The sequence below is a fragment of the Lepidochelys kempii genome, chromosome 3, assembly GCF_965140265.1.
Source record: "Lepidochelys kempii isolate rLepKem1 chromosome 3, rLepKem1.hap2, whole genome shotgun sequence".
Classification (NCBI taxonomy): Eukaryota; Metazoa; Chordata; order Testudines; family Cheloniidae; genus Lepidochelys; species Lepidochelys kempii.
In genome coordinates, this window is record NC_133258.1 from 106,008,889 (window position 1) to 106,031,156 (window position 22,268).

General features: G+C 43.1%; 1 protein-coding gene across 13 annotated transcripts in view; it reads right to left on the reverse strand.

Moving 5' to 3' along the window:
* The window catches only part of REPS1 (RALBP1 associated Eps domain containing 1), a 106,899-nt gene extending 91,615 nt beyond the window's left edge, over positions 1-15,284 (reverse strand). For 3 of the 13 annotated variants that reach the window (XM_073337465.1, XM_073337464.1, XM_073337462.1), the window contains exon 1: positions 14,878-15,277. In XM_073337465.1, the coding sequence (XP_073193566.1) occupies positions 14,878-15,264 (387 nt within the window). In that variant the 5' untranslated portion in view covers positions 15,265-15,277. Of the gene's footprint in view, positions 1-14,877 lie in introns of all 13 variants that reach the window. The other 10 variants (XM_073337470.1, XM_073337466.1, XM_073337471.1 and 7 more) reach the window with 6 other exon arrangements.
* Between the last annotated feature and the right edge of the window lie 6,984 nt (positions 15,285-22,268).

Below are 22,268 nucleotides of genomic sequence, written 5' to 3' on the forward strand. Positions count from 1 at the left end.
GGCTCGTTCACCTGCACATCTACCAATGTGATATATGCCATCATGTGCCAGCAATGCCCCTCTGCCATGTACATTGGCCAAACCGGACAGTCTCTACGTTAAAGAATAAATGGCACAAATCAGACTTCAAGAATTATAACATTCAAAAACCAGTTGGAGAACACTTCAATCTCTTTGGTCACTTGATTACAGACCTAAAAGTTGCAATTCTTCAACAAAAAAAACTTCAAAAACAAACTCCAACGAGACACTGCTAAATTGGAATTAATTTGCAAACTGGGTACAATTAACTTAGGCTTCAATAGAGACTGGGAGTGGATGGGTCATTACACAAAGTAAAACTATTTCCCCATGAAGAAAAGGAGTACTTGTGGCACCTTAGAGACTTAACATTTATTTGAGCATAAGCTTTCGTGAGCTACAGCTCACTTCATCAGATGCATGCGCAAATAAATTGGTTAGTCTCTAAGGTGCCACAAGTACTCCTTTTCTTTTTGCGAATACAGACTAACACAGCTGCTACTCTGAAACTTTTCACAAAGCAATCACTCTATATCTGATCTATCAGTCCTCATCCTCAAAGGAAACCTGCACAACACTTTCAAAAGATGAGTCTGGGAGCTTAAATTCATAACTTTGCTAGACAATAAGTATATGTAATGGGCCATAAATTCAGTGTGTCTATTCAAACAATCTGTAACCCATTAACAACCCACTAACAGCACTAGATGAGGTGGACTTGAGGGGGTTTCAGGATTTCTGTGCTGTGACAACACTGCTATGACCTTGGCACTGGGTTCAATCAGACAGTTAGGACGGGGGGCCAAGACACTGCTTATGCCAGGCACAGAGTCACTTACAGTAGTTGATCTCTAAAGCTGAACTTACAAATTGCCAGACTTTCAACTGGTCTTGAGGAAACTCCCACCCCAGGTATGTTCAGATGACACCTGTGCCCACTGATATAATTTCTTCTTTGTTCTTTTAAATAAAGAAATCTGTACTGACAATCTATCCAGAACAAAAATAGCTCTGAAATAGCTGGAAAAAGAGAAAGGTTGAGGAAAGTGTCACAGACACTTCAGTCTAAAATTTACCTACATTCCAAAGAAATGTGGCATCCCCTCACTTTAAATGTTTAGAATTATCTACCTCAGAAATAAAGAATTATGAGATTAGAGTTATTTATACTAAAGGGAATTAATTTCACAGCATTTTAAATCTCTGTTAAGAATGATATTTCTGATCCTCTCATTTTGTGTCTTTGATACACAGTATGCCCCATGTTGGGACACTGGTAGGTTGAGAGACATGCTCCCACCCCGACGATCTTATAGTATAAAGACAGCCAGTATACAGAAAACACTGAGAAACCCAAGAACAGGATATAGATATTTGTGTGATGCCACGTAAGAGTTTTATCAACATATGTTTGGGACTGCAAGACTCATGAGCAGGAAAGCCACAAGACAGATATCCACCTTATCACAAACAAAGGCTGAACATACTTTGGACCGCACTGTCACATCAGAAACGTTCGTTCACAAATGTTTCAAGAAGTATTAACAGGTTTCTCTGGACTATGTTTTAAATCTCTTCTCTAAAGCAATCTTTCCAACTCTTGAGTTATCCTCTACCCAACTGTACATTACCAGGAGGGAACCATAAAAGAGCCTAATCTTTTGTTACATAAAATATCAACAAACTGAAAGATCAGGTATCTCTGGGCCTTCTATGGATAAAAACACACACCGCGCCCTTCACGAAAACCTGAAGTCTCCCATTTTCATTAACAAAGCTCCCATTTCTAGTTCAGCAGGGTAATGAGATGTAAATTAAATATCACTGTTGCAGGACTGAATCCTCTTGCATCCTGGGCCTTGAGACAATAATTCTGGAAGCAAAATTCCACAACTGGAGGTAATGGAATGTTTCTCTGCAGTTTTGTTTTATTTATTTATTTTGTTTGTCAGCTATTTGAAGTTAAGCAGGTTTGAGTGCTAGCAGTAGTCATCGAAGAGACAGCTTAGTGGGCAGAGAGTAGATGAGCAGATAGATTGCATGATTAATTGCAGAATCTCATGACAAGTTTATATCATACTGCAATGTATTACATAAATATATTTACACAACATATTAGGTAACTTTAATATTTGTTTTTTGATAGCCTCTGTGCTAGCCACTGTACACATATGCATTGTAAATCTGGGGCAGGAATTATCTCAATCTAAAAGACAAGGGTTGGGGACAGGAATATAATGTCAGCAAATGAATGCTGTGATCATGACAGCTTTATTAATTACATTTATCTAACTGACTTATAAAACACAACAAGTTACCCTTGCCAGGAAGATGTAAGATCGGAGGAGTGATCCCTGAAAGTCTGGTCAGTAGGGACTGAGAGTTGTTCTGATGATTTTTTTTAAAGCCAAGTTTGATGAGTTTTGTAAGTTCAGATGGCCTTTAGTCTAATTTCAAGAAAACACTTATTCTGTCTGAAAGGTGAGATCATATAGATTACTGACATCTGAATTTCTTTAAAGAAATGTTCTGGTAACTGGACAGACAGACAAAACTACACATAACTTTAACCAGCTGAAATGCAGAAAGCAGCATCAAGGAAAGGAAAGAGCCTTGGATCTCAAAGTCCTCTCTGCACAGCTGTCAAAAGTAACTGGAACCAGATCAGGACCACTGCTCTTTATGTAACCTCATGACTGAAAATTCAATTTGAAGGAGCGTACAGGCAGCCCCGAGAGTCACCACTTTCCAAAGCGTTGGTTCCCCTATCCGCTTTCATGCTGAGTTGGCATGCACTCCCAGGGAGTGGAGATACCAACAGCTTTTTCTTCTTTGAGTATTAAAGATTAAAACTCACTCTACACAAGCCATTAATACCCTAGGATCAAGCCACTCCAGAAGTTAGGTGGAGGGCAACCTTAAAGAGTACTGAGTTGAAGATGCAGGAGAGGGGCTAGCCATATGCAACGGACATTAGTGGGCCCTGACTGACAACAATTTTAGAGGGAGCTGGCAGTGTCCCCTACATGTAAGTTGCTTAATTTCCATTTTAAAAGATTCTTTGTATTCTCTGTGAGAGGCTTTAACACTTCCTTTATTTGCATCAGGCCTTTAGAGTTTGGGAGGGAAAAGACTTCTCTAGCCTTGAGGCTTTGCCCCATGAAATTCCATTCGCTGGGCAGAGTTATAAATGGTTAAAAAATACCATTTCCTTTCTCACTTGCTTCTCTCTGGAAAATGTTGGCAGCCTGTCAAAATAGCTGAGCATGAACATTCTAAAGATCTATGCTCACATTGCTACCAAGGCAGCAGCAACAGACACTGCACTGGAAATCCCTGAGAGCTACTGAAGCAGCTCTGGTCAGAGGGAGGCAGTGGGCAAGGGCACGGGCACGTTTGGCTCCCCAACCACAACTGAACAGTCCATGTTGTCCCACCATCCCATCTCATGTGCACATGCGCTCTAGTGCATATGCATGACAGTCCAATTACATGATCACCTAATAACCCCTCTCCCCCTTAGGCTCTATATTATTCAGCGCACAGACTGGATGTACGAGGTTGCACATTTGGCTTTTCCTAATTTTGGAGTGCTGGGCCTTGCAACCTAAAGAAAAGTCAAAACTAAAAAAGTTTAAATTTGTTTTAAAATATCTGTTCAAAATCCAGGGCTTTCTGTTCATTGCAATAGGAACTGAATTTCTTCCTGAACTTTCTTCTTGTACTACCTATTAGCAGAAAAATGGAAGCCTGATGGCTTAAATTCCAGGAAGTCTATACTCATAAAAAGAAAAGGAGTACTTGTGGCACCTTAGAGAGACTAACAAATTTATCTGAGCATAAGCTTTTGTGAGCTACTGCTCACTTCATCGGATCCACTGCATGCATCTGATGAAGTGAGCTGTAGCTCATGAAAGCTTATGCTCAAATAAATTTGTTAGTCTCTAAGGTGCCACAAGTACTCCTTTTCTTTTTATGGATACAGACTAACACGGCTGCTACTCTGAAATATATCCATAAAGAAGCTTAAACTCCCAGTGTTTGAGTGATTAGCTATTTTCAAACTTAAACATATCCCAATAAATATTTTAATGTATTAATACAAGTATTGACACAAGAATTTTGGGTTTTGTTTTAAAATACAATAGTGTGGTGTTTTTCTTGCTTGACCAATTCATTTTTGGATAACAAGTCCTGACAGCAATTAAGTAATGTTGTAATATTACTATCGCACAGTAATTGCAAAAGGAAGTAATGAAGTAGGTAGAAAAACAGTAGGTGAAAAAATTAGAGATCGCACCCTGGCTGCATTTATAAATATCATGGCTGCTACTGTTTACTCCAAGAATTGTGACCAGTTTGAGCCCCAGAGAGGAAATCAGTTGAAGCCCATAAGCCTGCTACTCCAAGCTGGTGCCCTGCCTTAATTTATTTTCCTCTCAGACACAAAATGAAGATGTAGAATTAAATAATGTCACTGACCTGGCTGTGTATTGCTTTTCTGCCTCTGTTAAGATTTTGAAGGCTTGAAAGTCTTCACACCTGGTCTTTATTGGAACTTTGTTAACAGATTTTTGATAACTAACAGCTTAACTGACCTGTTGATGAACTGCATTTTTACTTATCCCTGCTCCTTGGATACTAGCTTTCAGAGTTAGATATTTTACATTTTAATTTGGGGGGGGGGGAACAGGACAGGGCTATTAACATTAATTCTTAGACAATTAAGGCATTTTAGAAAACCAGTCTTGCTGGTTTGAAAACTGCCTTACTTCATTAGAATGGAACTTGTCAGACTGAATTGCAAGTGGTTCACTGGCAGGGGAAGCTACTGAGGAGCCAGGCTGGGAGTCTGGCACCTCAGGGTATGTCTATCTCCAATGCAACTAAAAACCCATAGCTGGCCTCTGCCAGCTGACTCAGGCTCATAGGGCTTGGGCTAGGAATCAGTTTAACTGTGGTGCAGACGGTCAGACTTAGGCTGGAGCCTGGACTCTAGGACCCAGCTGGGGGGGAGGGTCTCCCAGCAGCGCTTTAGCATTGCCAGTGTAGACTAGCCATTACACTGCAATTAGACACTGGCTGGTCTGTGTAAGCTGACTTGGGCTTGCAGTGCTTGGGCTAAGGGGCTGTTTAACTGAGGTACAGATGCTCAGACTCAGGCTGTGGTGGGAACCCTCCCACCTTCCAGAGCCTGATAGCCTGGGCTGAAGCCCAAGCTCAAATGTCTACACCACAACTGAGGAGCCTCTTAGCCTGAGCCAGCTGGCATGGGGTTTTAAATGGCAGTAGATATATCCCTAGTGAGCCACAGTGAGACAAGCACTGCTGATTTCACAAGTAATGACATCCCTCTAACCCTCAGGGGCAATGAGCAGAATGAGTGGGAAATCTGTGATCCCCATTAGAGGAAACATGTAAGCTGTTTACAGTGAATGTGTGGCTGTGTAGAGGAGAAGGGGTTCTTTGTGCTATGGCTTAACTCTGAATTTAGGCAGAGGAAGAAGAGTAGAAGACTTCCTGAGGTCCAATAGGAACCCTACATGCAGGAGTAATTCACATGAGAAGTACTTTTATGGCCTTCCATAACACCTATGTTTTAGGTATCAGATAGTTTCATTGTTTTCCTTGTTTATGCAAGTTTTATCCAGAGAAAGATTTCAAAAGCTAATAAAATGGGATTGTAAAACAGATTGGCAAAGGGTTCAGGAGTGTATAGTAACAAACTAAGATTATTTAGGACTTCAGACTGAAAAGATACCTTTAAACTGATAACTGTTTATGTTGAGGTTATTGTTAGGTACGCTAAATATCGGATACAGAAAGGAATTCTCTTTCCGGCTTAGAGAGAAAAAAAAGGGTGCTTTCACACTGAGAAAGCAGAGAAACTGCCCATGAGCATGGAAGGGATTAAGCAGTTAGCCCCGCCCCATTATACCTGCAGCTAGTTACTGCCCTACCTGATAGGAAGGATGACTGCCACCCAAGGCAACCACTAGGGAACACATTCCGTCTCCCAGGCTTCAGCCAAGGGAGACTGCAGAGGAGACCTAGGAGCCTTCAGCAAATGACATAACTGGGTGGCTGCAGTCCAGAGACATTGTGGGGTTTGGCTGCACCAAACTTACTGCTGTCCTGCCTGGAGGAGCCTGGGACTGCAGCAGGGTACCACCCAACATCCACAGGAGGGAGCTCTGGGCAGCAATCCACCCCAGCAAATTGAACTATAAGTGCCAGGTCCCAAACTGAAGGAACACTAGTTGGTAGTAGCCCAGGGCAGTGGATTTAGACTCCCTGCTCGGAGAATCTCCTGTTCAGAGGAGAACTCACACAGGGCCCTAGGCTGGGACCTGGTGGAATGAGAGATCCCGGGTTCTCCTACCACCACTGTCTGAAAGACTGAGGCATCTTGACCTTGAAGTCAAGTGCACCAACCACTAAACTACCTGGCCATCCATGTACCCTATTACACACACACAAAGAAATCACAAGATTAGAATGAATACATAATCAACCACTTCGTATACTTAGTCCAAGTTTTGACAGCTTTGATTAACACCAAAATGTGAACATTTGATACATTTCTAAAATTCTGGTCCAGATGCTAGTATTTAGGGTGGGTATTAAATTATCCCTGTCCCTCTCTTCATGTCTTTTTTTAAGCTATTTTCAAATAGGGTTGAGGATTGATAGTGAACATTAGTTCAGTTTTGTGTTGGCATAAGTCTTTACGAGGGGAAGCTCATCATGTGAGTTATTATAAAGCATGATAATTTTGGATCAGGTTTAAGGGTTGGCAAATGTTACACTAGTAGGCTGCCCAGACAAGATCAAGTCTAGTATAAGCCTTGTCTACACTAGGAAAATTTTAGCCAAAATTTCCTACCATTGCTAAAAACAGTGGGAATGTTTACGTAGACCAGACACTGCTGATATCTTAGATCAACATGTTTTCTGACCTTGTCCAGAGTAAATCTAATTGACTGTGCTTCAACCACCACTGAACAGTCCACAATAGGATTTTTCCAATGCTAACACGAGTAGTAATTGAGCATGTTTGCCACAGTTCCAGATATAAAAGTCAGAACTCAGCTCTCAGGTTACAAACCATAAGAGCCAACTTGGTACTAGTAGAAAAGAGACTGTGTAAATGCCTTATTGTTGCAGAGAAAAGAAACAAGCCTATCAATCAGCTCAGGGGAGATAAGTTAAAGGAAACAAAAGAAAAATATTCCATTGCAACAATGCATTTTAGACAAATTCATAACTTTGCATATATCTTTTGCAAATTGGGAGTTGCTAACTGTATACACAGTGACTACACATTTTTTGTACTTACAAATAAGCTTGTGATGCATTTATCTCTTGCCACTTCCTATTAAGGAAAGTGGTAAAGCACAAAGTGCACATAAGCACATGCCTCATGTAGGCCTATGAAACAAGTACAAGGTATCCAAGGTTAAAGATTTGTGGGTTTGGGTTGCCTAACTTCAGATTAAATAACTGAAGGTTAATTGAAAAACAAAAATAAAAACTGAACTACAAATCTGGATACTGAATGAATGCCCTCATGTACTACACTGTTGTGAATCTTTAGAAGAAAAAGTTTAAACAATTTCATCTAAAGGTGGCTTGTAAAGAAAAATAATGGGTTTCTCTTTTTTTAAACTAGGAGGTGCATAAAGGAACCCTAAAAGTTTAAGATTCCTCTAATTAAAAATTCAAGTCTTATTTATAGAAATAGTAGGGGTGTGACAGTACATACACTAGGGAAACCTGTTGAATTCAGAGGGCACATTCTCTCTCTTTATTCAGACTATTTAGAACAGAATTAACTACATTAAAAAGACACCCAAGATCCTGACAAACAGCTGCAAAAGCTTGGGCTTTTGGGGGCAAGGGGCGCCGCAGTGGTGGCAGGGAGAAGGCAGAAAGGATTCTACAGTCCTACCTCAGAGAAAGCTCTGAAAGGAGACTTCTAACATAACAATGAAAAAACAGGTAAAGAGCCCAGATACTATAATGATGGAAGCTATTAGCCTGAACCTGCTCTTACTGAAGAGAATGTGAAAGCTCCCACTGACTTCAGTGGAAGTAAGATCAGGGCCTAGTAGATGCGCATTCCCAATATTAAAAAAAATGTTCAGACCTGTTTTCTTGTAAAATCAATCACTAAAATGAGACAGCCACTTGTCTCCCATCTTCAGGTTAACCTTTAAAAAAGTTACATAAAATAAGTTTGTACTTAAGCGCACGCTCACCACACTGTTTATTTGGGGCAATTTACACTTTAACTCAGCTTTCATTTGCAATTCATCTTTTATAGCTTCTGCTTTCATGAGCTGATAATTTACCTTTAAGAGTAGATTTTCACAGTAAGTCCTCATCTACATTAGAAAAATGTATGCTTAGCTGATTTTTTTTAATTGCTTTTGAAATAGGGTATTTTATATCATATAGATGAGGCTTTAAAAGGACAGATCTGGGAACTCAACTTTGACAGTATGTCAGATTTTAAAGTGTGTAACAAGATTTTACTAATAGCTAATGCCAATTTTTAAACCTACAGCAAGTTCTCACTACCAACCTAAATTGAAACCTAAAGCAGCAGAGAATGAAAACACTGTAATAACTGTGAAACTAAGATCACCACCACATTACTGATATTTTCGTTTTCTTAACTTGTTCCCCACATACACGTCCAATCTATAATCTACTCTGAAAACTGATCTGCATTTTTAACTTGACTTATTGCTACTGTATTTGAACTGATGGGTTTCTCCTATGGAGCACAATAATTCCCCTATTAATTTCAAGGTAATTTAATTATGGAAACTATTCTGTTACCATAATAGCCAACAGCAAATAAGGATAGAAAACAAAGGGGTTTCAAAGCTTTTGGAAATTGAAAGACTAGAGACAATTAGTTTATTAGACTGGCAACTCTATTTTTTAACCATATTACTTGAATAAAAGAATAATAATAGAGGACTGTCACTTATAAATAAGACTCGCTGGACAATGAAAAAAGGTTCCCCACTCCGGCCACCAAGAGACAGCCTTAAAATAATATCAGCTAGCATTTTAATCACTTTCTTAAAGGTTATCCAGTGCAACTGTAGTTGTAAAAAGCAGATCCTGGAGTAACTGTATAATCCATTCATTTTTCATACAGTCTCTAATGCAAAAGTAAAAGTCATTTAACTTCAGTCTGAAACATCAGCACTGATTTTTATTAAATGACAGGTGCTCTGAAAAGAGCAGTAGACAGGGAAAATGCTTATTTAATCCTCCCCCCCCCCCGTAAGATTATTTTGCAACATAGGATCCTGCTTTCATGATATAGTAATTTCAGAAGAATGTCAAGCACAGAAATTATTCACAGTGCAGTTAAGTAAACTGTTACAAGAAAGTTCTAGGCTCATACCAGATAAGAGCAAAATACAGCACAAGTGCATAAAATGTTCTGTGATTATGCAACTTTAGCAAGAGTTATATAAATGCAGTACTCAAGTCTTCTAAACATTTACTTCCATATCCATGAGATATTTTGTCCAAAAAAAAATCTGCTATCAAATATAAGCCCTAAACCAATGCAATAGTAACCAACAAGCCTAACAAAGTAAAAGAAAAAGGGAAAATCATGGAGGCCTAATTTAATGAATAATTTCAATACTACACTAATGAGATTCACCAAGAACTGATTTTAAATTACTTTTGAGAAAATTCTCCTATTTCATGTTCTAATTTATTACACAGGCTAAAACTTACATGTGCTTCTGTCATAGTGACAAAGAGTTGTCACTTTGGATGGGCTATCACCAGCAGGAGAGTGAATTTGTGTGGGGGGTGGAGGGTGAGAAAACCTGGATTTGTGCTGGAAATGGCCCAACCTGATGATCACTTTAGATAAGCTATTACCAGCAGGACAGTGAGGTGGGAGGAGGTATTGTTTCATATTCTCTGTGTGTATATAAAGTCTGCTGCAGTTTCCACGGTATGCATCCGATGAAGTGAGCTGTAGCTCACGAAAGCTCATGCTCAAATAAATTGGTTAGTCTCTAAGGTGCCACAAGTACTCCTTTTCTTTATGTGCTTCTGTACTTTTTCAATTTAATTCATCGGTGTACTTTTATTCTAAAAATTAGCATGTCACGCTTCTGTTAACAGGACTTCACTTGATAATTCAATGCCAATTTACTACCCTAACTATTCTAAACGGGTGTTAAAATATAGCCTGATTTATCCAAACTAAGTGAAAATACAAATATTTATTCTGATGGACAGGTTTTCCTTCTGCACTTGATTTTTTTACATTTAGATTCTTTGTTAGATTGAAGCCTTTAATTTGAAGGAAAAAATTCATATTTGTTTTAAAAGGCAATTGTGATTGAGAATGTTTGAGTACGGAAATTAAATATCCATAACTTCTGCACAATCAATGGATGCAGGGAGTCTCCATAATTTTTTGGCATCTAATAAAGTCAGAGTTTAAATTGTCAACATAGAAAATTATTTCTAGTTCTTATGGTTTCAGACTAGGTTTTCAAATGAAAGCAAATATGGCATTGTCTAATTAAAATTGCAGATTGACTAAAGAAGTGGCAAAATCCTCATCCATGCAAAATCAAGGAGTTCAATTTCAAAAAGCACACTGCAGAGAAGGGAAGGGTATCATGGTCTCCAACTAGGGTGATCAGATAGAAAGTGTGAAAAACCAGGACAGAAGGTGGGGGCTAAATAGGAGCCTACATAAGAAAAAGTCCAGAATATCGGGACTGTCCCTATAAAATCAGGACATGTGGTCACCCTATCTCCAACTGGTACAGTCACTAGGACTGCAATAGTAAAGGCAGACTGGGTTTTGGTACTCCTCAATACAAGTAGTTCATGGTCAAGTTATCCATTCTGTGGCCTCCCTTGGTCTGTCCATAAACCAATCCTCTCTGTTACCAGAGGGTAGTGCTTCACAGTACACTGATAGTGCACAAGTTAAACATGTGTGGCCTCTCCACTGTGTGCCCCAAACAATGAACTGCTGCATTTTGAACACTATTTACATGCATATGGGCCTGGAAAGGTATCAACAACTCAATCTCAACTGCTTGACTCTGAATCCTAATTTAAAAATACACAAAAGACTTCATTATGAAACAGCTGAGGCTGTCACACCTTTCCCCCATTTGCACTTCTGTGCACAACCTTTAACCATTTTATTTTTTGTCCCAATGCTAGTTTAGTAAAGAAGAACTGCCTGCAGAATGGCAGTTAAACGGATTAATGAAAAGCTTACATTAGCAGAGTTAAGGTTGTGGTGCATGGTCTCTCAGTTGCGGTAATGGTAAGCTGTGTGTTTTTGTGGGTGGAGGAGTAAAGGGATAAACCATTAGGTGGCTCATCTTTTCATTTTCTTGCTCTTAAGGGTTTGTCAAGCATGTGTGTGTAGCAACTGTAACTGCTTCACTACAAATATTTTTGTATCTTAGTTTATTTAATTCATAATTGAGGGGTGAGACTTAGAAGCAGAAGTGAAATTTTTTTGGGGTGCATCAGCAGCTGCGCATTATTAGCCTTCTCTGTTATAGAATAAAATCCAACAGAAACGTGGAGCTTCTCAGAGAAGGTTGTGAGAGCCTTGCTCCCAACCATCTGGCTTGTGGCACAATGAATAACTTTTAGGCCCAAGGAAGGACAAGCGAAACAAAAATTCCCACGAAGTCAGAGATTCTGATTTTTAATCAATCCTGTACTGATTTTAACAAAAGACACCTTAAGATTTCTAGTGCCTCTGATTAAGAACTTGTGAAGAGAAAAGGTTATAATGGAAATCCACATGTATACATAGACCCAGCATTCTTAAATTTGGGGCAATTTGACTGGGCTAAATAAACTCAAAATCTATAAAATATACTCACATTTTGGTTGTTTAGTACTAACTGTTACATTCTATAGGAACATGGGAATTATCCTACTGGATCAGGCCTGAGGTCCACCAAATCTATTCTATTGTCTCCTTCCTCAGTGTCCAGCACCAGGTATCTCAGAGGAAAGTGGAAGAACCCCACAGTAGGCAGATGTGGGATAATCTGCCACCCACACTAGGTCTCATCCTGACCTCCCGTAGCTACAGCCTGAATTATACCCTGAAGAATGAGGTTCAACAACCTTTCCACAAATTTGTGTTATGTTAGCTCTGATTATTCTTGATATCCATACAAATGCCTATTCCCTTTTCTTCAATCACTTCCTGTGGCATTGAGTTCCACGGTTAAGTTAAATGTGGTGTGAACAAATTTACCTTTGGTTTTGAGTGTTCTCTTCTTGGATTATGAAATGAGAATAGACGTTCCCATTCTTTATTTTATATACTTTTCTAAACTAAACCCTAGTCTTTTCAGTCTTCATATGAGAGTTTTTTCCATGTCCTTGATCATTCATTGCTCATTTCTGAACTTCCCCTAGTTCTTCAATATTTTTGAGACAGGGTGACCAGTACTGCACACAGCATTCCAGATGAAGCCACATTATTGATTTACAAGGGCATTTTACATCTTTTGTATTATTTATCATCTCTTTCCTTATGAACCCTAAATTTGTTTGGTTCAAAACTGCAGCTGCCAATTGATAAGACATCTTCACGGAGCTGTCTACAATGACACCCAGGTTCCCTTTCATGAGTTGATGCAGTTCATTTGCAACTGTGTAAGATATATAAGTAGTTTACATTTCTCTCTCCCAACACGCATTGCTCTGAAAGAGAATATTACTCTGAAAGAGAATATTCACCTCCTCTGAGACAGGGTAGGTAGGATTTGAATCTGTGACCACTTCTGTACAAAGCACAAGATTACACTACTCCACTAAGCTATTGCATCAAGTAAACAGTGCTAGCACTGTACTATTTTATATATATACACACAACATGGAAGAGACACTAAACAAAATAAAAACATATCGAATTGTGTTATTGTGATGAGTTTAAGGAATGTGGGAATCTAATTCAGAATACAAATACTAATAGTGGGTGGCCCTCGAGATCTCATTATAAAATATTTTTTAAAATGAGTTTTCTTTTAGTTTTGAGATTTAAAAAGTGTAGATCATGAAAGAAAGATAAGGACTTCAAATCAATAAATAATCAGACAACCAGATTTCCTAGTAATTTAAATTAATTTTGGCATTTAATCCTCACCACAATTTTTACACCACCCACAACTTATCACCCTCTTCTACTGAGCTGGAGCACATGATCTGGTTCATTTTAAACTCCTTTAATCTACTCTAACCACTTGCTTTTGTGTGTCTAAAAAGCAACACTAATGCCTCCTGATTAAGTGTGCACAAGCTTCTGAAATTAAACCCACTTCTGAGTTGCAGAAAGTTGACATGCATGTCCTTGTTGGTCTTGGGCTACAGTAATGCACTCTGACTCTTCGCTGAGGCAACAATGAGCCTATGAGGTGGTATGGCTTTCTGGAAAGAATACTTTGCTCTGCTTAAAGCATCTTTCAGAGAACTCAAAGAACTTCACAAATGTCAAGGCCATGAACGCATTATGGTGGATGCGGTGATAGCAACAAGTCATGACACACAGCTGTTGCAACTACAGTTCCCCTGTGGATTCTTTTCTAGGAACTATGCTAGGCAAACTATGCTAAATTATCTCTTTAGCTACACTGGTAGCACTACTTGTAACTGTGTAACACAGCTCTCAGATTTCAGAGTAGCAGCCGTGTTAGTCTGTATCCATAAAAAGAAAAGGAGTACTTGTGGCACCTTAGAAATTAACCAATTTATTTGAGCATAAGCTTTCGTGAGCTACAGCTCACTTCATCGGATGTATGAAGGGAGCTGTAGCTCACAAAAGCTTATAATCAAATAAATTGGTTAGTCTCTAAGGTGCCACAAGCGCTCAGATGAATCCCAGTTCCCACTGGTCACAGAAGTATTGCTGGAATTTTGCTTCCATGCACTGCTAGTGGGAATCTACTGCCTTAGCACAACCTAGCCAGTACTACATAGTTTTAAAATGGCATTTTTTACAAGTAGATGCCAAAGCGCTTTACAAAGATATGCAGGTACTCTATTTTTGCAAATTAGGAAACAAGCACAGAGTTATTTAATTATTTGAACAAGGTCACTGAGCCTGTAGCATCATCAGGAATAAAATACAGATTTCCTGTTTCCTAGTACTTCCCAGCACTTGCTTTGGATGGACTTCACTGTAAAGCTTTTGCAAGTGACATACTTCCCCGCCAGTAGCCAATGTTACCCAGGAGCTCAGCAACTTAACCTCCCCAACCCAGCAAGTTGAGACCTCTGAAATATATATTAACCCCATACTAACAGTACGATCCCAAGACTACACGCGCAGAAATCCCCCCACCCCCAGTTGGATAAGCCTAATTACCCGGCTCCCAGCACTGCCCGGGCACAAGCCCAAGCACAACAGGAGTCGATGGCGCTGAAATTGCCATGCCCACATCATATCTCGGGAGCACGGCGACTGCCCTCGGGCAGGTCACATCCCCCACCCCAGCCTGCAACGTTAACCCCAGGACATGCCCCCAGCGCAGAGCCCCCGCTGCAGGGGGAAGAACAGGCTCGGGGCGACGCAGGGGGGTGCCCAGCACGCGCGGCGGGGGGAGCCCTTGAGGGAAGCCCCCCGGTGCCTTCAGGGCGGCAGCCACTGGGCGGGGCCAGGCGCCCCCGGTTGGGGGGATGACAGGGCGGTTGCGGGAGGCAGAATCTCCCCCCCCGCACCAGGGGGCTGCTCAGCGGGGGCAAAGGGCGGCGGTCCGGGGGAGGCGGTGCCAGCCCGCGGGCCCGCTGGTGCGGGAGGGTAGCGGCCGGTACCTGGAGCACCACCTCGCTGGGCAGCTGCGCGGCGCGGAACAGCTCCAGCACCCGCCCGTTGGGCGCCACCTTCTTGGTACTCTCGGTGTCGCAGTAGGAGAAGAGGTCGCAGTAATAGCGCTGCTCCGCCTCGCTCAGCGTCAGGCCCTCCATCGCGCGCCGCCCGCCGGGCAACCGCCGCCCGGCCGGGGGGGAGGAGGGGCGAATCCCGCGAGCCGCTTCCTCTCGGGCCCCGCGCGCGCGCGCCCCGCTGTCCCTGCGAGGCTCGGCCGCTGCGCTCGCGCTGTGGGGGCCGCACCGGAAGCGCGGGGCCCGCGGGGTGGGCGTGGCTATAAAGTTTCTCGGCCCCGCCTCCTCCTCCTCCTCCCCCAGCGAAGCCGCCGCCATTTACTGAGCCCCGGAGATGAGAGAGGAGGGAGAAGGAGTCTACTGAGCAAAACACGCCCCTCCCCCAGACCCGGATGTGAGGTCAGGCCGGCACCCTTCGTGTGCCGGAAGGTGACAGGACCGAGGCGCCTGCAGCGCCCCCCGTCTGCGTGGCGGGCTGAAGCTTGGTGCCCGCCCCGGTGCCTGGGCTGCTCCCCGGTGCTGCCTATGGCAGGAGGCGGGTCCGGCGCGTTGAGCGGCGGCTGAGTTGTGTGGCTCGCGGTGGTGACCCCTGTTTTAGGCAACGGTTTTAGGCATCCCTGTTTTTAAGGAACCATCCCTGGACCGACCATCCCTTATTTCAGTGACTTGCCCCATAAGTAAGCGGGGGTGGGGGCTGAGTCAGACCTTTGCAGAGCAGCACTAAGCAAGGTAACTATTGATCACAGGTGCGGGAACTACGGGTGCTGGGGGTGCTCCTGCACCCCCTGGCTTGCAGTGGTTTCCATCATATACAGGCTTTACAGTTTGGCTGAATGGCTCTCAGCACCCCCACTATACAAATTGTTCCAGCACCCCGCTATTGATTAAACCTTGTGCTGAGCGTGAAATCAGCCTGAAGAGCCCTTGTCTGTTAATCAACACTGAGCACAAAACTAAAACAAAAAACAGAAGATCAAAGTCAGAAAATCACTATGGGAGGGCCAAGTCTAGGGACCACTGATGGAAGGAAGGCGTGTGCAGACCTCTTAGGATCCTACAGACAAATTATTCATCTATAAAACATAATTTTGTTAGAAAAGGAGTATTGGACAACTTATTGGGAAACTAGAAATGCATTTGTCCACTGGAACCAAATATAACAAGTATGTTGTAATGTTTTATTCATTTAAAGGGATTGTCAATTAAAACCTTGCAGTCTCAAGTACCTTCCTACTGCTGTGAAGAGGTAAATCAATGTGGGTTTCAAAAAGCCAGTTGTACATGTTGAGGCTTATTTCTGAAAATATAACTGACATATTATATACCGAAAGTTTATTTATAATTAATTTTCTAAATTCCTTTTGCATACATAACACTGTGGAACAGATTTTTCAAACTCTGCCAAGTGCACTACTATAGTGTCTACTATAACTCATCAGGGCTACAGAAATTTCTTTTGTCCTTGACCTTCCATGGAAAGACAAGTGGGTTAAGACTAGAGATGTGCAGAAAAGGTTTAGAAAAATTCCAGTAGCTCTGAATGAAGAGCTGGACTTTTGCTACTACTAATCCTTCCAAAAAGAAGGAACAGTAGGTGGCAGAATAGTTTATTCCCAGATGCAAAATCATTATGATCATGCTGTCAAGTTTTGTGAATCAAACAAGCCCTTTTTCTAATTTTCAAAAAATCCTGGACTCCTGTCGAAAGTATTTGTGTAAAATAAAAGTGTTCAGGTAAAATGCAGTCACTTTACATATATTTGCAGTCCCTACATCTGTAAAATCTTCATATATCATTTATATATTAATGTATTGCCCTATATAATTCCTCTCCATCTTTGATATTTACATTCTTCAAATCTTTGTAGACCCGTCTTCATGGGCACTTAGCTAAATTATATCCACTTAACTCTTAATTTTTCCTCATATGTAACTGTTTTAATCAAAGCAGAAAAAATCAATAGATCTCTATGCATAGATTTATTGGGGAAGATTTTACATTCCTGTAATGAAAACATCAGGATGCACAATGGGTCTTTATATATGACCACTATATCTTAAAATATTCCAGGGTCCAAAACCCTAGGTAACTAAGGCCCTAATCTCACCAACTCTGAAGCACATGCATAATTTTAAACACATCAGTATTACAATTGTAGTTAATGGGAATACTGTCAAAGTTAGGCACATCTTTTTAAGCTTGGCATCTAAATATGTAAACTACAGTTATTTCTGTAACACTTGTGTAATTTTGGAAGAAGGGTAATTGGTTTATTTATTGAGAAAGTAATAAGAAAAGTTATAACATAATTGTGTAAGTGGTGTTCTAAACAAGAACTAGTGATTTTACTGATCTTTTCTATCAAAGTCCAAATATGTCTTTCACATTTGGGGCACGTCTACACTGGTAAACTTACAGCGCCGGCAGTTACAGTGCCGCTCAGAGAACATTGAAGGTAAACCGCTGTTGTGTGTTCACACTCTCAGCTGCCTGCGCAATAGCGTGTTTACACTTGTGGCACTTGCAATGATATTAGGAGCGGTGCACTCTGGTCAGCTATCCCTCAGAGTACCTCTTTTTCTTTTGCCACTAAGACTTGTGGGAAGACGGAGGGAGTTGCGCGGCATCCTGGGTCCTGTCCCAATGCCCTGTGATGCAATGCTTCATGTCCCAGCAATCCCTATGCTTCTGTTCACATTTGGCGCCATCTTTCAACGGTTTGTGTACTGCGCGCCCTGCCTCTTCAGCCTTCAGGAATGGATCCTGAACTGTTGCCCAGTATGCTGCTTGCTCTGACCAACACGAATGACAGTGGAGTTATTCCTTAAACTACAAAGGCAAGAGGAGTGCGACATTGATCTCGCCACACGTACTAGCTATGACACGAGATTGCTTGTGACATTCACAGAGGTGCTGACTGCAGTGGAATGCCACTTTTGGGCTCGGGAAACAAGCACTGAGAGGTGGGATCACATCGTCATGCACGTCTGAGATGACGAGCCGCGGATGCAGAACTTTTGGAGAAGGAAAGCCACATTCATGGGACTGTGTGATGAGCTCACCGTGGCCCTGCTGCGCAAGGACACGAGAATGAGAGCTGCCCTGTCTTTGGAGAAGTGCGTGGCGATTGCACTGTGGAAGCTGGCTACTCCAGACTGCTACCGATCGGTCACTAACCATTTCAGAGTGGGAAAGTTGACCGTTGGACTCGTGTTGATGGAAGTGTGCAGGGCCATTAATCGCATCCTGCTCCAAAAGACCGTGACTCTGGGCAACATGCGTGACATTGTGGATGGCTTTGCACAAATGGGCTTCCCTAACTGTGGAGGGGCGATAGATGGCACCCACATTCCAATTCTGGCACCAGACCACCTAGTCACTGAGTACATTAATAGCAAGGGGTATTTCTCAGTGGTTCTCCAGGTGCTAGTGGATCACCGTGGGCGTTTCACAGAATCCCAATGTTAAGTTAGATGTCTACACCAAGGTTCCATACCCTTCAATGTTTATCCAAAATCAAACTTTTACCACCCTAATGCTTTATCACAATTGGGATTTTTACCTAAAGCTTCATGAAAATAGCCTTACCTCACTGGGTAGTGATCAATGGCTCCATGTCTAGTTGGCAGCCGGTATCAAGTGGAATGTCCCAAGGGTTGGTCCTGGGGCCGGTTTTGTTCAATATCTTCATAAATGATCTGGAGGATGGTGTGGATTGCACTCTCAGCAAATTTGCGGATGATACGAAACTGGGAGGAGTGGTAGATACGCTGGAGGGGAGGGATAGGATACAGAAGGACCTAGACAAATTGGAGGATTGGGCCAAAAGAAATCTGATGAGGTTCAATAAGGATAAGTGCAGGGTCCTGCACTTAGGATGGAAGAATCCAATGCACCGCTACAGACTAGGGACCGAATGGCTAGGCAGCAGTTCTGCGGAAAAGGACCTAGGGGTGACAGTGGACGAGAAGCTGGATATGAGTCAGCAGTGTGCCCTTGTTGCCAAGAAGGCCAATGGCATTTTGGGATGTATAAGTAGGGGCATAGCGAGCAGATCGAGGGACGTGATCGTTCCCCTCTATTCGACATTGGTGAGGCCTCATCTGGAGTACTGTGTCCAGTTTTGGGCCCCACACTACAAGAAGGATGTGGATAAATTGGAGAGAGTCCAGCGAAGGGCAACAAAAATGATTAGGGGTCTAGAACACATGAGTTATGAGGAGAGGCTGAGGGAGCTGGGATTGTTTAGCCTGCAGAAGAGAAGAATGAGGGGGGATTTGCTAGCTGCTTTCAACTACTTGAAAGGGGGTTCCAAAGAGGATGGCTCTAGACTGTTCTCAATGGTAGCAGATGACAGAACGAGGAGTAATGGTCTCAAGTTGCAGTGGGGGAGGTTTAGATTGGATATTAGGAAAACCTTTTTCACTAGGAGGGTGGTGAAACACTGGAATGCGTTACCTAGGGAGGTGGTAGAATCTCCTTCCTTAGAGGTTTTTAAGGTCAGGCTTGACAAAGCCCTGGCTGGGATGATTTAACTGGGAATTGGTCCTGCTTCGAGCAGGGGGTTGGACTAGATGACCTTCTGGGGTCCCTTCCAACCCTGATATTCTATGATTCTATGATTCTATGACCTAGGGGTTACAGTGGACGAGAAGCTGGATATGAGTCAACAGTGTGCCCTTGTTTCCAAGAAGGCCAATGACATTTTGGTATGTATAAGTAGGGGTATTGCCAGCAGATCGAAGGACGTGATCATTCCCCTCTATTCGACACTGGTGAGGCCTCATCTGGAGTACTGTGTCCAGTTTTGGGCCCCACACTACAAGAAGGATGTGGAAAAATTGGAAAGAGTCCAGCGGAGGGCAACAAAAATGATTAGGGGACTGGAACACATGAGTTATGAGGAGAGGCTGAGGGAACTGGGGATGTTTAGCCTACAGAAGAGAAGAATAAGGGGGGATTGGATAGCTGCTTTCAACTACCTGAAAGGGGGTTCCAAAGAGGATGGCTCTAGACTGTTCTCAGTGGTAGCAGATGACAGAACAAGGAGTAATGGTCTCAAGTTGCAGTGGGGGAGATTTAGGTTGGATATTAGGAAAACCTTTTTCACTAGGAGGGTGGTGAAACACTGGAATGTGTTACCTAGGGAGGTGGTGGAATCTCCTTCCTTAGAAGTTTTTAAGGTCAGGCTTGACAAAGCCCTGGCTGGGATTATTTAATTGGGGATTGGTCCTGCTTTGAGCAGGGGGTTGGACTAGATGACCTCCTGAGGTCCCTTCCAACCCTGATATTCTATGATTAAAGCAGGCTGGTCTGGAAAGGTGCATGATGCATGCATCTTTTGGAACATTGGCCTGTTCTAGATGCTGCAAGCAGGAACTTTCTTCCCGGACCAGAAGATCACTGTAGGAGAAGTCAAAATGCCCATTGTGATCCTGAGAAACCCCGCCTACCCCTTAATGCCATGGCTAATGAAGCCATACACGAGGCAACTTGACAGCAGCAAGGAGCAGTTCAACAACAGGCTGAGCAAGTGCAGAATGACTGTTGAGTGTGCATTTGGCAGTTTAAAAGCCCCCTGGTGATGCTTGTGTGGGAACCTGGATCTCGCTGATGACAATATTCCTATGCTTATAGCCATGTGCTGTACGCTCCATAATATTTGTGAAGGGAAGGGTGAAACCTTCACTCAGGGCTGGACCGCAGAGGCTCAGCACTTGGAGGCTGAGTTTGAACAGCCAGAGACCAGGGCTATTAGAGGGTCACAGCGCGAGCCCATAAGGATCAGGGATGGCCTGAGGCAGCAATTTGAAGCTGAAAGCCACTATTGCTTGGGATTGCACTGCTTGTAATGCTAGGGGGTGATTGGTGCATGTGATGTAAGAAGGGGGCATAACATAATTGTATGGTGCTTTGCAGTGTTCTTTTTGCTTTCAATTAGTAGAATAAAGATTGCCTTCAAACCAACACAATTCTTTTATTAAAAGACAACAACCAGAGGAGAGAGTCAAACGGAAAAATACACCAGCAGGGAGGGGGATGGAGGAAGGGAAGGTCCCAAAATGAGGGGGGTCCCGGGACAGCTAAAGGTTTGTGTATGTCCAGGGATCATACCCAACCTTCTCGTTTGGAGTACAGTGCAGCGGGTACTGTACTTCAACAGGGCCAAACTGCAGAGGGATGGGTGTTGAGTGCAGTGCGTAGTGGGAGTCCACAGTGGAATGCTGTGGGTAGAGAGTGGAGCCAGGAGGTTGATAAGAGCGTGTTGGCGGTGTGTGGGGAGCGCATGGGAAAGAGTTTTGCAACAGCAGCTGCAGGGGAGGGCGGGCATGGAGCTGCTCAATTTGAAGAGCTAGTAGCGCCTGGAGCATGTCTGCTCGGCGCTCCATAACGTTTAAGAGCCACTCTGTGGTTTCTTTCTGGTGTGCCGTGTTCTCCTTTCAGTTCCTCTTCTTGCTGTCCCACCACTCCTTCAATTCCTGTTTCTCAGTGGCGGAGAGCATCATAACCTCAACCAGAAAGTCCTCCATTTTTCTTGGCTGCTTTCTAATTCTGCGCAGCCGTTCTGCCGCCGATAACGAAGAGGGAGGCTGGGCTCCCAAGGTCATCTCTGTGAAGTTTAAATGCAACATTTTACAGAAGCAGTATTGTTTGCAACACAGACAACATTGATTCAGTGCTTTAAAACACAGCCAGTACTCACACACCTGTCACTAACTGGCTGACCCCAGGCAAGCACACATGTGCCACAAGACCCCAAAATGGTGAGTAGATGCAGTGGCAGGATAAATCACTCTTCCTGGACCCTCCTGTACATGAGCCAGCACTGTATGAGGGGCCTGATAATCATTCCTGTCCCCACACTTTCCACAGGATGTGATCATAATGGAAGATATCTCTCTGCTGAATCAAGGGAGGGTCTTCTCCAAGCCTGTGGCTTCTGCCCTGGCCCCTATGCAGCTCACCTGTGTGCAGCAATGGTCCCCACCCCCCGTGATGGCACAGTGGCGCAGGGAAGTTAGCATTAACGGGGCAAGAAACAAAGCAGCTCTGCCGAAGAACCTGTGGCAGCGGATTGCCCAGTATCTCCACGAGAGTTTCCTGGAGATCTCTGAAGGAGATTCCCATGAAGTGAGGGAGTCAATCAACAGCCTGTTCCGCCGCTCAGAGTAGGCATGCGGAGGGAGACAACCCTGCTTTCTGCAACCCTCCTGCCTCCAACAACTCGCTTCAGCGATTCCCAAAATCAGATCCACTTACGAGGGGCCTCCTCTCCTGTCCGCGCTTTGCCAAGATCCGACTGCTGTGACTGGCTAGCCTC